Source organism: Lynx canadensis, chromosome D1 (genome assembly GCF_007474595.2).
Source record: "Lynx canadensis isolate LIC74 chromosome D1, mLynCan4.pri.v2, whole genome shotgun sequence".
NCBI lineage: Eukaryota > Metazoa > Chordata > Mammalia > Carnivora > Felidae > Lynx > Lynx canadensis.
This window is the reverse complement of record NC_044312.2, coordinates 89470936-89486114: the sequence shown is the minus strand read 5'-3', so window position 1 is coordinate 89486114 and position 15179 is coordinate 89470936. Positions and strand designations below refer to the sequence as shown.

Sequence of the window (15179 nt, the reverse complement as noted above, 5' to 3'; positions counted from 1 at the left end):
TGTCTATAGGCAACCCTGGGGTGGGCATGAGGGGACAAAAGTCTAGGCATTTTTCAGCTTTTCATATGGGCAAGACGGTGCCCGTGCCTGTGCCCAGGGCAGTCCTCTGAAGGTGGCAGGTGTCAGCTCTCAGCAGTAAAGCGCACATGTGGAAGCTGAGCTGGTAAAAGGGGATGAGGGGACCTGGGTGGGGCACCGATAGACTTCACTACAAGAGCCATCTCAAAACCATCATGTGTCCTTCATAAAGTGGCATCACAGCGAACCACCTTGTACTGTTGCCCTGAGAAAACAAGAAAACAAGGTTAGAGAGTCTTTCTTTAAACGTTTGTCTGAAACAGCAATGCACCTCGAGGTACTGTTTTTTGTTCATGAAATGGCAGGTAAGGTCATGCTAAACTTAACGTGTTTAGCATCCCCAGACTGAGTCCCAAAAGTAACAGGGAGATGTGCTATTTATTATTAATCATGGAGTATATTACTTAGCAAAGCAGAAGCTTGGTGCTTCTTCAGGCCAGGGATTCAGATGTTTTACATTCTCATTTGGCTTTGTGTGGCAACATCCATCCCACTGAGGAGAAAGGAAGCACAAAGCCCTTGAAAAATCAAATAGAAAAGAATCATGGATCTGTTCAACGGGGAGATACAAAGGATTCTAAAAAGAGAACCCACAGGTGAAGTGAAGAGATAGTTTTTGAAATGTAACCCTGGGGAGGTGCTCTAATGAGATGCAGATGGTCTATAGACCCAACACGTAGATGTCTAAACTGGGAGAGAAAAGGATGGGTGGAGGAAGTCCTAGAATTCTCTTCAAAAGCATCCTAGGAGAGTGTACAGCTTTGGATAGTATGGGAAATAAATGAGAGGGAAAAGGAAATGATGCCCACTGGATGTTTGAGACAAGAATACAATTCTGAGGCTTCATGTTGCTTGATTAAAAGAGATGAGACAGAGACCATGGCTGATACCCAGAAGTCTGAGTCAACATCCTGGGCCCAGGTCTCCAGCGCATCACTCATAGACATTACCAAGAAGCTAGACAATAGAGTGGCATATTGTTTTATATTCAAATAGACCCAATAATAGGTCTTTAGATTTCCTCGTGGGTTTTCTTTAAAGTGTATGAATTTGGGGAATTGAGTTTTAGAAGTTGCGTACTTTGTAAATAAAGGCAAACAGGAGAAAAGGAAACTACGTGTTATAGAAATTATTCCTCAAAACAAGCCCAGCCAGATAAGTGCTATTATCCCATTTTTCAGGCCAAAAAAAGCAAGGTTTGGAAAATTATGTCATTTTCCCACACCCTAGTTCATTAAATGGAAGAATGAATAAATTTTACCCTTTATCCCCTCCACCTACTAACAAATATTAATTGAGGACCTCTGGTGTACTTATTCTGGACACTGGGGACCCAAATAATTATTTCAACCTATATCTGTCTGATTCTGGAGGCCCTTCTTTCCCCCCCAGATTCTAGTGACCAAGCTCATTTAAATCTGAGCTCACAGTAGGTTGGATTATTCTGTGATTATGCAAGATGGTAATGAGATTTACAGGGAGGGGAGAGAGTATGGGAACATAAAACAATGCATGGCCCAGTTCATGCTAGGTTTATAGGCTGAGCAGGGAGGACCCAAACCATTTTGCCTGCTATTTTAAAAAATAAAAATAACGAATGACCACAAAAATAATAAACACCAAACTTTTATGGCTACAGTTTCTGATTGTCAAACATGGGGAAAAAATGATAGAGGCAAAACTCCTTTTTGATGTTACAAGCCAGAGAATGACTATAATTATTTTAAAGTATGTTTTTCCCATCCGTTTTTTTTTTTTTTTTTTTTTTTTTTTTTTTTTTTTTTTTTTACCCCTTTGGCTGCTTAAAATTTTTTCTTTGATTTTGGTTTTTAACAGTTTTGTGTAATAGGTCTGTGCCTGGTTTTCTTCATATGTATCCATCTTGGGACTTTGTGAATCTGTAGGTTGATGTCTTTTATCAGTCTTTTTCAGCCATTATCTCTATATACTGAGATGCTAGGTGCATGTATTTGTTAACCTTCTCTGTATTCTTACATGTTCCTGTACATTTTCACTTTTTTTGTCTCTCGGGCTTCATCCTGAATTTTTTCTTGCGAGTTATATTTCAGTTTATTAATACACATAAGCTGTATCTGACTTGCTATTAAACTCAATTTAAATTAAGCTTTAAATTTCTGTCACTGTAACTTTTCTGTTCTACCTTTCTCCTTTGGTTAGTTTCTCAGGTTTCCAGTCTTCTACTGAGGTTCTCAATTTTCTGTTTTATTTCCTTGAGCACATTGAGCATATTTATTTGCAAGTGGTGTCCTAAAACTACACATCTGAATCCTTCCTGAATCTGTTTCTATTGCTTGTATTTCTCTTGAATTTTAGCCATAGAGTTTTTTTTCCTAAGATTGAATTTGTAAGTAATCTCTACACCCAATTTGGGGCTCGAACTTATAATCCTGAGATCAAGAGTCACATGCTCCATTGACTGAGCCAGCCGGGTGCCCCAGCCATATAGGTTTCATTGGACCTAACTCGGAAGCATCATTCAGCACTAGGAAGCTCCATCCTGCCGACCATTCATGAGCAATAACTTAAAATCAAATAATAGTTCTCTGTTATAAGATCTCATCAAGTTTAAGGTGCATTGTTGATTTAATTATAGCTTCTTTGAGAATTCGAAGTAAAGACATACTACATGAAATGTATACATGTGACCTGATTCAGACATGTCACTTAAAAAAGAGTAGCATCTAAGAATTCTAGAAATATGGCAGAACTCCTCAGCCTTGGGCAGACCTGTTTGTATATCCTGACTCAGTTTCTCTTGGAGTCTCCCTTTAAATCCTCCTCAGGGAGAAAGGCAGATAACCTAAATTGTCCCAAGGCTTTGTTACCTCCAAAGGCTTGAGAACTTTCCAGTGCATTCCTGCTGGTTAAACCCACATTAAATGGGGAATTGGAAATATGATCCACAAGAATGCTGCCATTAGGAAATCACAGGGCAGGAGCCTGGTGGACCACAGAAGTCCTTACTTCTAAAAGGGGAGAAACCCAACTATCAGGCTCACGGTAGAAGGGATTTCTTATCTGCTGTTGAAACTGCTGTGATTCAACTATAGTTCATTTTCTTTCAGTATTCCAGGACTGGTGTTACGTATCACCAGAATTTTTCTTGGCTGTGAGCTATAGGAAGCAAAACTCAAAATGGAGGAGAAACTGCCCTGGTGTTGCACAAATCATGCCCTTTGCACAAAGCATGGCCCTTTGATAGGCTAACTAACCACAGAGTGGAGCCCCTGCCAGGGCCAGGCAATGGGGGCTGTGACCAAAATGAAGAATGCAGCCCCCATTAAACAGAAGCCACTTCTCAACGCCAGTTGATTGTGGCCATGTGGGAACACAGGCCCAGGGTTTCCGGATCTGAATTTTGCTCAGAAATCAGTAATATGGATTTCTCTGAGCAATCTCCTGATTTTTATGTTGGCAGTGAATTCCATTTTCTAACACTTGCAGGTATGACGCACCATACCTTTTTGAGATGATTGCAGACTGTAGGCTCAGGTTCAGGCTACACGTTCTGGGCATTAAGTGATCTCCGCTCTAAGAAGGGAGTCCCATCACTGGAGCAATATGGAATGCTTTCTCTGCCTCTCCCTCCTACATCATAGAGGCATTCCTGGGAATATAAGCACTGGGGATTTCTAAGGCCGCTTGAAGTTTCAAAAAGTGCATTGCTCTCCATATGCCATGTTGCGAAAGCTCTCTCAGGTTCATTTCTTAAGTTAAGGTGGGGTTTTGGAGTTCCCCATTGTGGAAACTGCTCCTAGTATGTAGCCCAAAAGCATACAGAAGATCCTTGAAATCATCTGCCACATGGTCTATGGGCAGTCTTAAAGCAGACAAACCAGAAATTTGGTTAATATTAGCAACCCTGCCAAATTGGCACAAAGGGAAATTTACTCATTTTTACTCCTCAAGTATTTTAGAAGTGCTATATGAATGGAATGGAGATTCTTTTCTTGCCTGGAGGCAGGCAAGCAGGTTGCTTGAAAGGTAATTGGGACGGTTAAGGGAAGAAAAGCATGTCAGATGCATGATCACATTGCGTGGGGACTGTTTCATAGGGATGAGACTGTGTCTGAGAAGAAATGATTAAAAAGAGACCAGGGAGGCTGACGGAGCGATTGGTGCCCAAGTGCAGTAATTAAAGGTCAAATTCCTCAGGGGACTCCCTCTGCGTCCTTACGCAAGCAGGATTCACCTTTGTGCCATAATCCATTTGAGAAAAATATGTTACCTGATAGAATCTTTCCAGGAATTGTCTGATACCCTGTTCAGTGCTCGGACACTGGTGTTATAGCTGGTGTTGACATTTCTGCTCTCCATTGCTGTCCCATGTGAGTTAGAGAATAGAAATGCCTTTGGAGTGGACATTAAGTGTTTAGTTAGTTAGAAAGTATATAGTTGGAGATCGGGGGAACTTTGTTTTATCTCTGAATCTATATAGTTTCTAGTATTTTTTCACCATAACTTTCAGCACACTTGGGTTCCTGAAGATGAAACATAGCATCTAAATTCATTTCACACATAAGGCTTTGTTTCTAGTAAGTTCTACATTCTGGGTATAATACAAATGGGAAACTGAATCGTCTTGTTGAATTGTGCAAGCTTTAGGGAATGGAAGAGACAGCACAACACTGAAAAGCAATAACCCCTGGGTACTGGTCATAAAATCTAGGTGCAATGTTTATTTTGCCCAGGCCTGCCCAGCTCCCACAGTTTGAGAAAGAAATGAACAAGATCACAGGAGAGCCAGTGGCGATGTCAAATTTATTTATATACGGGATGAAATACTTCTCAAGGAAAGACATGTCTAACGCATGCATTTTCTATTACGAGTTTTCTCTTGGTGATTCCTCCGGGTACCGTCCATAGCAGGCTCCACCTCACTGCATTTTTAATTCAGTGAAACATGAAAAGATTTGGTTCTAAAATGGAATACTCCACACTTTTAACAGCTCCTCCCCCCACCCCCTTTTATTTCTTCTTTTAGTCCTTGAAGAAAGAAACTGCTCGGACCCTGGGGGCCCAGTCAATGGGTACAAGAAGATAGCAGGTGGCCCTGGGCTTATCAACGGGCACTATGCGAAAATCGGCACTGTCGTGTCCTTCTTTTGTAATAACTCCTACGTTCTTAGTGGCAACGAGAAGAGAACTTGCCAGCAGAATGGAGAGTGGTCGGGGAAACAGCCAATCTGCATAAAAGGTAACCTACAAGTATTTGCGAGAGCCACAGAAGGAGACAGAGCTGCGGACTTTTTGGTAGTTCCCATACATGGGTGTTTGTGAGCCCCTGAAAAAAGAAAATGCCTTTCCCTCTTAGGTTCTCCCTGGAACCATCCATAACTCCCAGGTGGGAAGCCATCTCTGAAAACATTTGCTCCTTTTCTGGACCTCCAGAGGACCTGCTTATCCTAATCACAGCTTCTTGCTGTGATCAAGATAGTTATCAGAGCAGTTTAGGAAAGATGACAGGACTGATTTAGATATGCAGACCCAAGAACAAAATTGAGGCAACCAGTGTGCTTCAATATAGCTGTGTTTATCTACTGTCTATGAAATACAAAGTTAACACAGGAAGCAAAACAAAATAGACACACCGTCCTGCCAGCCTATGTGGCAGTAAGTTTAAGATGTTAACATAGTGGGGACACCTGGGTGGCTCAGTCAGTTAAGCGTCCAGCTCTTGATTTCGGCTCAGGTCATGATCTCATGGTTTGTGAGTTCGAGCCCCTCATTGGGCTCTGTGCTGGCAGCGCGGATCCTGCTTGGGATTCTGTCTTTCTCTCCCTCTCTCTGCCCCTCCCCTGCTGGCGCTGTCTCTGTCTCTCTTTAAATAAATAAACATTAAAAAAAGATGTTAACATGGTGAAAGACATCTTAACAAGATGTCAAGTCCTTGAGCATTCAAGGCAGAGTTAGAGGAAACAGATGAGCAATGTATGTTCAGAGAAGGGAACGATCAATATTGCTTGAAATGGGGATAGCTGCACACCGCAAGTCAGAGGAGAGCCAATCTGGGGAGCTGGGAAGGGTTGGCAGAGATAAAGAGCAATCGGGACGATATTGCCATCATGAGACAACGGAAAACAAGGAAGTATAGGCAGGAGGGAATGGATCATGCTAAACTCAAAGTGGGGCCAACTGGGAATCTGGGAGGAAGATGGAAAAGGTTGGTTTGGGACCAGAAAAAAATGGAACCTTGTACAGAGAAGCCTGAAACTTCCCCCTTGGCACTGGGGGTGGGTAGTTTCTTACTGAACCAGGTCAACAGCCCCTGTATTTCAGGGGCAGGTCACAATCATCTGGCTGTTTCCTAGGAAGAAAAGCATGTCCTTGGCCTAGATTATCCAGATAATTGCCTTAATCCTCCACTTTCCCTTCTGGGTGTTTGTCAACAACCCAACTCCTGGGAAAAGAAATAAAAGAGAATTGGTTTGTGAAAGGAATAAATCACTTTAGACTTTAGCCAGAAGCGACCTTCGTCCCCACCAGCACAGACTCTGATTCTTGATTTCATTAAGTATGGACACGGTGTTACATATGTCCTTGGAGATTTTTGTCAACTTTTCTCTTACGAATTAATAACAACCAAAGTTCTCTAGTTTGCTAATTAGACGAATGTTGGCTGCCTGATTGGGAAAGTGGAACGAGAAGGATTGCTTTTCACTTGTGAAGAAAGAGACACTTCAGCAAAATTACGCTGGGCTTTGAGGTGTCCTTAAATGGTCATCAGGAGCCTCAATTTCAGAGAAAGGACATGAGGGAATCAGCTACCCAAGACTTCCCCATGGTGGACACTGACATCTGGTCCTAAAGGAGAACCTTGTAGTTCCCTGCGTGGGGCTTTAACTTAGAACCTTCATTTTGACCTTGACTCCATTTTCCATCAAGGTCACTAATGCTGTCGTGTGAACAGAGAGTGCCAGTGTGTTGACTGCCAGGGTTCCACATCACCTAGGTAGAGCGGCTTTTCAGAGGTGCGTGCTCTACGTGGCTTCTTCAGAGGGGCTTGTCAATTTAGATGGAAGGCGGCGAGCTCTTTCGCTAGGGAGCTGTCCAAGCTTGGCCGGCATGCCTCCCCTCAGAGACCCCTGGGGGTGTCCAGAAAGGGCGGTCAGGGATGAATCTGAACGGAATGATGGGAGCAGGTAATATGGGAAGAGATTATGCAGTGTTGTCTCCTTCGTTCTAGCCTGCCGAGAACCAAAGATCTCAGACCTGGTGAGACGCAAAGTTCTTCCAATGCAGGTTCAGTCAAGGTGAGGTGGAGACACCCGAGCTCTGCTTTAAAGGCAAATGCATGCTTTCCCCTCCCGCCCCTTTTCTCGACTTGCGTTTGGCCAAAGACACTCTGGGGTTTCTTAGGGACACTCAGAGCTGCCTGCTCATGAAAGAACAGGGCCTATTAGAGGGAGGCTGATAAGCCAGCTGCCTTTGGCCAAGAGGTAGCAACAGCTGGAACGTGTACACAGTTCACTGGATCGTGGGAAAGCAGGTGGTTGATGGGAAGTAAGGCTTGAAGATGATCCGTGAGGGACTGGATTTTAATACTCGAGTCTTCGTGAAATTGCTCTGTGTTTACTAGGGTACCTTCTACAGGGATGGCCCTCCTGCCAGACTCAAGAAGATGTTTTCTGTAGTAATCAACCAGAGGAGGCACGCCGGTGGCACCCAGGAACTAGAGACAAACGATCAGTCCCGATGAGGGACGCGGGCCCTCAGATGTGCCCACCCAGCCTTCCTCCAGGGAAGACAGATGTGGAGGCCACCGGTGGGGATGGAATAGGCCCATTTCTACCACTTCTCGCCTCATTTTGCAGGAAACACCGTTTCATCTCATCTCCTGCCATTCTTCTCCTCACCCTCCGCTCCGGCCACACGGGCTGCGTGGCTTGTCCTCTCTACCCCTCCACGCACGATGCCGCTTCAGAGCCTCACAGCTCTGGCTGGACCCTGCTTCCACTGGATTTCAGTGAGGCTTCATGCCTCCCTTCCTTCACCTCTCTCTCAGCTTTTTAACCTGGCAGAGAGACCTTCCCTGGCTGTGCTTTTGAAAATAGCAACCCCCCAAAATGACAACCATGTTGTGGTACCATTTAATGTTTTCTCTTTTTACACCTTATATAAAATTAAGCCACAGTCAACCGGATAAATAAGTAAATAAGCAAATAAAATAAAGGTAGTAATGTCACTACCACCCAGACCGCAGAGCCGACTTCTCTACTCTCTGGCATTTGCCGTGATTCCGTCTTCGGCTTGGCTTCTATCCCCACCTGTCGTCTCGCATCCATTTTTTTATTTGTTCAAGTTCTATCTCCCCTCCTAGCCCACGAAAATAAGTAAATACAGGTTACAAGCGCAGGAACATTTTGTGTCTTGTTCATGCTCGAGTTCTCCTGCCAAGAACAATGCTTGCCACACAGGGGGCACGCAAGAAAACATAACCACCCCGAACATGGACTGAATGAATGGGACTGACAAACAATGGCTCGAGACCGGCTTCTGTCTCTCTTTAGGGCTGTATTTAGTATTCTTGGGCAAGCTCCTACGCTTGCTAAGCCTTTAGTTACCTCTTTTGAAAAATGAGGACGATCATAATAACATGTGTCTCTGGGGATTGCTGAACAGATTAGACGCAGCCCCGATAGACAGCATTTATCGAATGCTATGTGCCCAGTTACTCTTCTGAGCGCTTCCCATGCATTAGCTCGTTTACTCTTTGTTACGACCTCTGAGGTAGGGATTATCATTATTACCATTTTATTATAGATTTTATTACCAATTTTATTACGGATGGGTAAACCGAGGCTCAGAGAAATTGATTAACTTGCTCAAAGTCACATTGCAAAATGCGGATCCAGGATGCAAATCCAGGACCTTCACGGTCTTCAGGGTCTTCAGGGCTTGCTCCCTTATGCACTAAGCTCTAACTAAGTCCTACGTAAAGGCTTTAGCAGAACACTTGCCCGGATGAACACCTGTCACTGGTAGCTATTGCTTTTAGGATTGGTAACAGTGCATCCCAGTGACCGGAACTGGCCACAGCCAAGTGACCTGAAATACTCACAAAGCAGGATATTCCTCAGTCTCTCACCCTTCCTCTGGATATCTCCTATTTCTGTCTTTCCCTTTTCAGGCAAGGCATTCCCTTGGGAACAGTGGCTGTAGAAGACAAATTCCGCTCCCTTTCCTGATCTTTATGACCTACCTGGAGCTGGACTCTCCGCTCAGTGGGATAAACCTGTTCTTTCCAAGGAGACGTCTTGTAGAGCAGCCCCTGAGCTATTGAAAAAGACCACGGGGCTTTGCATTTTTAAAGCGATTATAATGGGAGGTTAGGTGACAAGGTGCCCGGTAGCTCATGTAGATGAAAAAGCAAGCCTAAAACTTGGTTTTAAGGATCTTTCTGGAAGATAGGCTGCTGGCAAGTGGATATACATATCTCCAGCAGCCTAGTCACCCAAGAACCCCCAAAGGCAGTGTAGTCTTTCAACAGAGGGACCAAAAGATGAGCTCGTTGGCCAATTCAGAAGCTCCTTGAACTGCAGACCTTGTTCTAAACTGGGCTCAAGATTTGTTGAATGAAATCAGTGTGGGTGGAATATTTGCTCTGAGTGAAGTGCCGTGCAGACACATGACACAGATTTCTTCAGATGACATCAAATGGCCCAGTGGAGACACCAGGTTGGGAACCATAACTGCTCAGTGCTGCCTTGGGTACCAACTTAGCTTCCCGTGTACCCTTCTGTGTACTCTCACTCCCCTCTCTGGGCTTCCTCTCCCCATTCATTCAACAGAGATGAAAACATTGTTTCCTAAAAGAATTCTAACTTTGCAGTGATCGTTAGCACTGATGCACCATGAACGCAAGCTCTCCAATGTGTGTGCGTCTCCCCCAAGAACCCCTGAGTGGTCTCTGGGGGCTTTAGCTCCAAGTGCTCATTTGAAAGGCCTTTTTGCATTTACACACAGTACGCTGTGTTTCTGCCAATCACTGTGCCCTGAGAAAGCTCTATTCTCTGAGGTGTACTAATTATATACGCTGATTGCTAAATCAAACTACTGTATCAACACAGTTTAGTTCAAGTCAATTCCTAATGTTACCCCATTATGATAATGTTTGGAGGAAAAAAGACGCCTGGATTTCTCTCATTCAAATGAACTTCCTTTCCTGTTTAATTTCACAGTTAATTTTTCTCTGTGTGCACGTATAACGTACCCTTGGATCGCAGCTATTACACCAGATACTATCCTTTGGTTAAAATCCTAGGCAGCCGGAGGCATGCCAGAAATGGAAATGGATGAACAGAATGAAGGTTGAGGTGTGCAAGAGAATTTGCTCAGTGGCAGAAGGGAAGTGTGTGTGTGTGCATGTGTGTGTGTGTGTGTGTGTGTGTGTGTAAGTGAGAGAGAGAGAGGAAAGACAGGGTGGGGGAGGTGAGCGGGAGGGATAGAGAGAATGAGATAGACTTTTCATTTTCTGCTCTAACCAAATATCTACGTGGGGGGCTGGCATGGATACCATAGGGGCCGCCATGACTGTCTCTCACCCTGTTTTCTCTGGGCCCGTGGGCCCCAATGCAGGGAGACGCCGTTACACCAGCTCTACTCAGCGTCCTTCAGCAAGCAGAAACTGCAGGGCACCCCCACCAAGAAGCCAGCCCTTCCCTTTGGCGATCTGCCCCCCGGGTTCCAACACCTGCACACCCAGCTCCAGTACGAGTGTGTCTCACCCTTCTACCGTCGCCTGGGCAGCAGCCGCCGGACATGCCTCAGGACCGGGAAGTGGAGTGGACGTGCCCCGTCCTGCATCCCTAGTGAGTCAAGGCTTGTCCTGGGGCTGGAGCCCCTTACATCTTCCATGGTTACTTGTGAAAAGCCCTCAACCCTCTTGAAGACTTTTTGGGAAAGGTTTCTCATCCAATGGTCTTAGGTGAATTTTTTTGGAGGGGGCATACTTCCTTCTGAATAACTCTCTTATGTTTCCTTGGATAAAAGGGAGAGAACCGTCATTACACACAGGTGGGGAAAGGAGTTAACAATTCCAGAAGGCTTCTAATTATGTCATCTTGGATATCCCGTCTAAGCCCGTTTTCATGCTCATCATCCAGTGGTATTGAGTAAGTAATTGTTACTAATTAGGTGATGAGCTTTTAATTACCCATAAGGCTAAGATGATGATTACTGAAGTAGTTTGTGGAAGTTTCTGGAATAGGGTCTTGCGCATAGTAAACTACCTTCCCCACCCTCTTTGTCAAAGGAGAACAGTATGGCTTAATTCTTTGTGGTCAAGTTTATAATGATAGTCATTGGTATTTTGAGTCTAACCGTTTACATACATGATCATCCGGCCTCCTCAAGAATTGGGTGAGACACGTGTGATCCCTGTATCCATTTTGTAGGCAAGAAGACTGAGGATTTAAGAGATTAGGCAATTTGCCCAAAGTCCTATTGATAGTAAGTGCCTGGGATCCAAAGCCTTCAATCTTCACCCTAGACTTTATAGCCAGCCATGACAAGGTGGTTGGCAACTCTTTAGTGGGAAAGGAAAAACAGCTTAGATGCTTAGTGGTCATCACGCGCACGGTGCTTACCTTTCCAGGTTTGTGTTTTCTTGACTGAGTAACACATTCCCCTTTGGATGGGATAGTCTGAGTTTATCTCACTGAGCCAATGCTTTCTCCATAGTCTGTGGGAAAACTGAGAACATCGCCGCTCCAAAGACCCAGGGGATGCGCTGGCCGTGGCAGGCGGCCATCTACAGGAGGGCCAGCGGGGTGCACGGTGGCAGCCTGCACAAGGACGCGTGGTTCCTGGTCTGCAGCGGCGCCCTGGTGAATGAGCGCACCGTGGTGGTGGCTGCCCACTGTGTAACTGACCTGGGGAGGGTCACCATGATCAAGACAGCAGACCTCAGAGTCGTCCTGGGGAAGTTCTACCGGGATGATGACCGAGAGGAGAAGACCATCCAGAGCTTGCGGGTGAGAGAGGGTTGTCCCCTGGAGACTAGGCCTCGCCTCAGCAAACTCCACACCAGGAGAGCAGCAGGTGTGCCTGTGCCGACACCTTGGCACTGTAGCACCCAGCCAGAGGCTGGCATGTAGCAGGTGCCCAATATTTCACGTAGACAGATACTAGAAAGGGGCACCTAGAGAGACTAGGGAGTCTTTTTTCCCTTTGTTTTCAAAATAAGATTGTAACAACTATCATCTATCATGGAGATCATCAAAAGTTAATCACCCATTATGTTTAGGTCACTGTACAAGGTAGGCTTTGAGGACATAGAAAGATTTTATCCAAGGTACTCCTGACCAATTTATAATATACATCTGTCTTTATTTGCCTCTTTCCCTCCCTTCCTCTCTTCCATCCACCTACCCACCTCCCTCTCTATCTATCCATCCATCCATCCATCCATTTATCCATCTTATCCATCTATCCATTCGTTGTTGATCTCCCATAGTACGCCATTCACAGGGAATAGATACAGAACTGATACATAAGAATAGATACATGAGGCATGGTTTTTGCCCTGAGGAGTCCACAGGCTACTGGAAGTGACGGACCAGTATGTTATGATTAGTTTGACACAAGAGAAGCCCTGAGGAAATGTGCCCAAAGGTAGTTGCAGTACTAGAACACGAACATAAAAATGTTAGAGCATATCACAGACGTAGGCTCCTAGAAGCTCCCATCAAAGTGAATGATCAGCAAGGATTGGGACAATCAGCAAAGACTGTGGAAAAGTCTTGTGGAGCATTCTGGGTCGAGCTCTGTCTTACTGGCTTACAGATGAACGTGTATGGTGGGCCAGAGGTTGCAAACTGGTCGCCTTGAGGGGTTTGTGTTTGGATGGCGCTAACATACATTTTTTTTTAAGCCAGTTCTGTGCCAGCATTTAAAAATCAGGAGGTTCAGATGAAGGTCTGGAGTCTATTCTCTGGCCAGGTTAGAATGCTGCCCCCTTTCGGCTGGGCAGTGGTCAGCCGGAGCAAAGTGGCCGCTACCCGCTTTAGATGGGTTGTGCCACACTGTTGTCGGCAGCCCCGTCTGCCACCCTCACTTAGTTAACCCCACCTACCAGGCAGCAGTGGGCTTTTCACTTTGCAGCCCCCGAAAGAGAGCTGATGTTTCCCAGGACCCCTTAAGCAAAGCGTCTCCAAATAATTACGTGTGTCCCTAAGACATTTGCTCCGAATTTTATTTGGCCCCAGGGCTTGCCTGTTCTTGTTCACCGTGCAGCTCGTGGCTCACCACTACTGTCCATTTCTTGCGTTTGTAGATTTCTGCAGTCATCCTGCATCCCAACTACGACCCCATCCTGCTGGACACGGACATCGCCATCCTGAAGCTCCTGGACAAGGCTCGTGTCAGCACCCGCGTCCAGCCCATCTGCCTCGCCGCCCCGCGGGACCTCAGCACCTCCTTCCAGGAGTCCCGCATCACCGTGGCCGGCTGGAACGTCCTGTCCGATGACAGAAGCCCGGGCTTCAAGAACGACACGCTGCGCTCAGGGGTGGTCAGGGTGGTGGACTCGCTGCTGTGTGAGGAGCAGCACGAGGACCACGGCATCCCCGTGAGCATCACGGACAACATGTTCTGTGCCAGCCGGGACCCCGCTGCCCCTTCGGATATCTGCACGGCGGAGACGGGAGGCATCGCGGCTGTGTCCTTTCCGGGGCGGGCGTCCCCCGAGCCACGCTGGCATCTGGTGGGGCTGGTCAGCTGGAGCTATGACAAAACATGCAGCCACGGCCTCTACACGGCCTTCAGCAAGGTACTGCCTTTTAAAGACTGGATCGAGAGAAACATGAAATGAGCCTCGGCGCCACTGAGGTGCTTTTCGTGGGTCCATCTCTACGTGGGTTGCCTGAGGCAGTGTGGACCTGAAGTTTGATTCTGCCTGTGAATTCGGCTGGGCCAGAGCTTCTGACTTCAAGCTCGAAACTCAGTGGAGAGTGAGTAGAGCTCACTTTTTGGTAGACCGCTGCCTTCCTGGCTGCTGAGACCATTTGGAAGACACCACGGCTGCTTTGCAAGGACGGGGTCTCCTCCAAAAAGACTATGGGAATAGCAGAGAAGTGGTCCCCGTTCCACCAGCCCAGTGGCTTTGCCCACCTGCCCTATGGTGGTGTGAATGTCATGGCCAGCTCTGGCGGAGACAGCATTGGCCAAGAAGTCTGGGTTTCATGAGGTCTCTTCCAAGACTCTAGCCAGACCACGTTCCAAAGAGCCGCCCGTGGGACAGCCCGGGACAGCGGAGCTTGGATGTGGCTCTGGCTTTTGTGTACATTGCCACCGTAAAGTGTGGTCCTTCTCTTTCTCAATCCCCTGTCCATATTTTAATAAAACGAGGGTTGGCTTCTGACCTACAGAACCGCTGTGCTATGGCTCTCATTTCAAACGCTACCTGGCTCTCACTGGATAGCGGCGGGAAAAAAATATGAATTCAGTCCCTAAAGTGATCTTTTCAGTAACTTTCACTTTTGTGTGTGTTTGGGGGGGGGGCTCACTCTTTTATTCTTTCTTTCCTGCTCTCCTGGCCAGTCTCCTCTCCTCCAAGAGGGTGCCGTGGAGGCTACCCTTCAAGTACTGGGGCACAATGAGACTCCAGAGTCCCTGCTGGCTCTTGGGTGTGTGTGGTGGGTCCTTCCCATCCCTGGCCGTCCTGCCGACATTGACCTCGAGTGCCACAGCGGTAACCACTGAAACTTGTGCCATGTTCTCTCTGCTACCCTGGGGCCCAGCAGCCCTCCCTCTTGACATGGTACTCCTGAGTCGTGGGGGTGACTCCCTTTTGACCCTGGTTTGGATCACTCGGCCTCATTGCCACAGCGACAACCTTCTCTGGTATCCTGCCAGACTCTCAGTGACCTCCCCTTCTACCCTTGGGGCCTTTGCGAGAATATCTCGGTCTTTTCTACACTTCATGAGGGCTGAGAGCCCAGGGTTGGTACAGGGACCTCCAGAAGATACTCATCTCCTATAGACCCAAATAGGAACATTACTCTTTCTCAACCTACTGGAGAGAACTTCGACCTTCAGCTCTTGGGCCGCAACACAGGAGATTAGGATACACTTGTCTC

General features: G+C 46.5%; 1 protein-coding gene across 1 annotated transcript in view; it reads left to right on the top strand.

Annotated features, from left to right (window-relative positions):
* PAMR1 (peptidase domain containing associated with muscle regeneration 1) overlaps positions 1–14457 on the top strand; it is a 75876-nt gene extending 61419 nt beyond the window's left edge. The window contains exons 7-11 of the mRNA XM_030332874.1: positions 5084–5296; positions 7286–7352; positions 10678–10910; positions 11782–12074; positions 13376–14457. Of these exons, the coding sequence (XP_030188734.1) occupies positions 5084–5296; positions 7286–7352; positions 10678–10910; positions 11782–12074; positions 13376–13912 (1343 nt within the window). The 3' untranslated portion in view covers positions 13913–14457. The remainder of the gene's footprint in view (positions 1–5083; positions 5297–7285; positions 7353–10677; positions 10911–11781; positions 12075–13375) is intronic.
* The last annotated feature ends 722 nt before the right edge of the window (positions 14458–15179 follow it).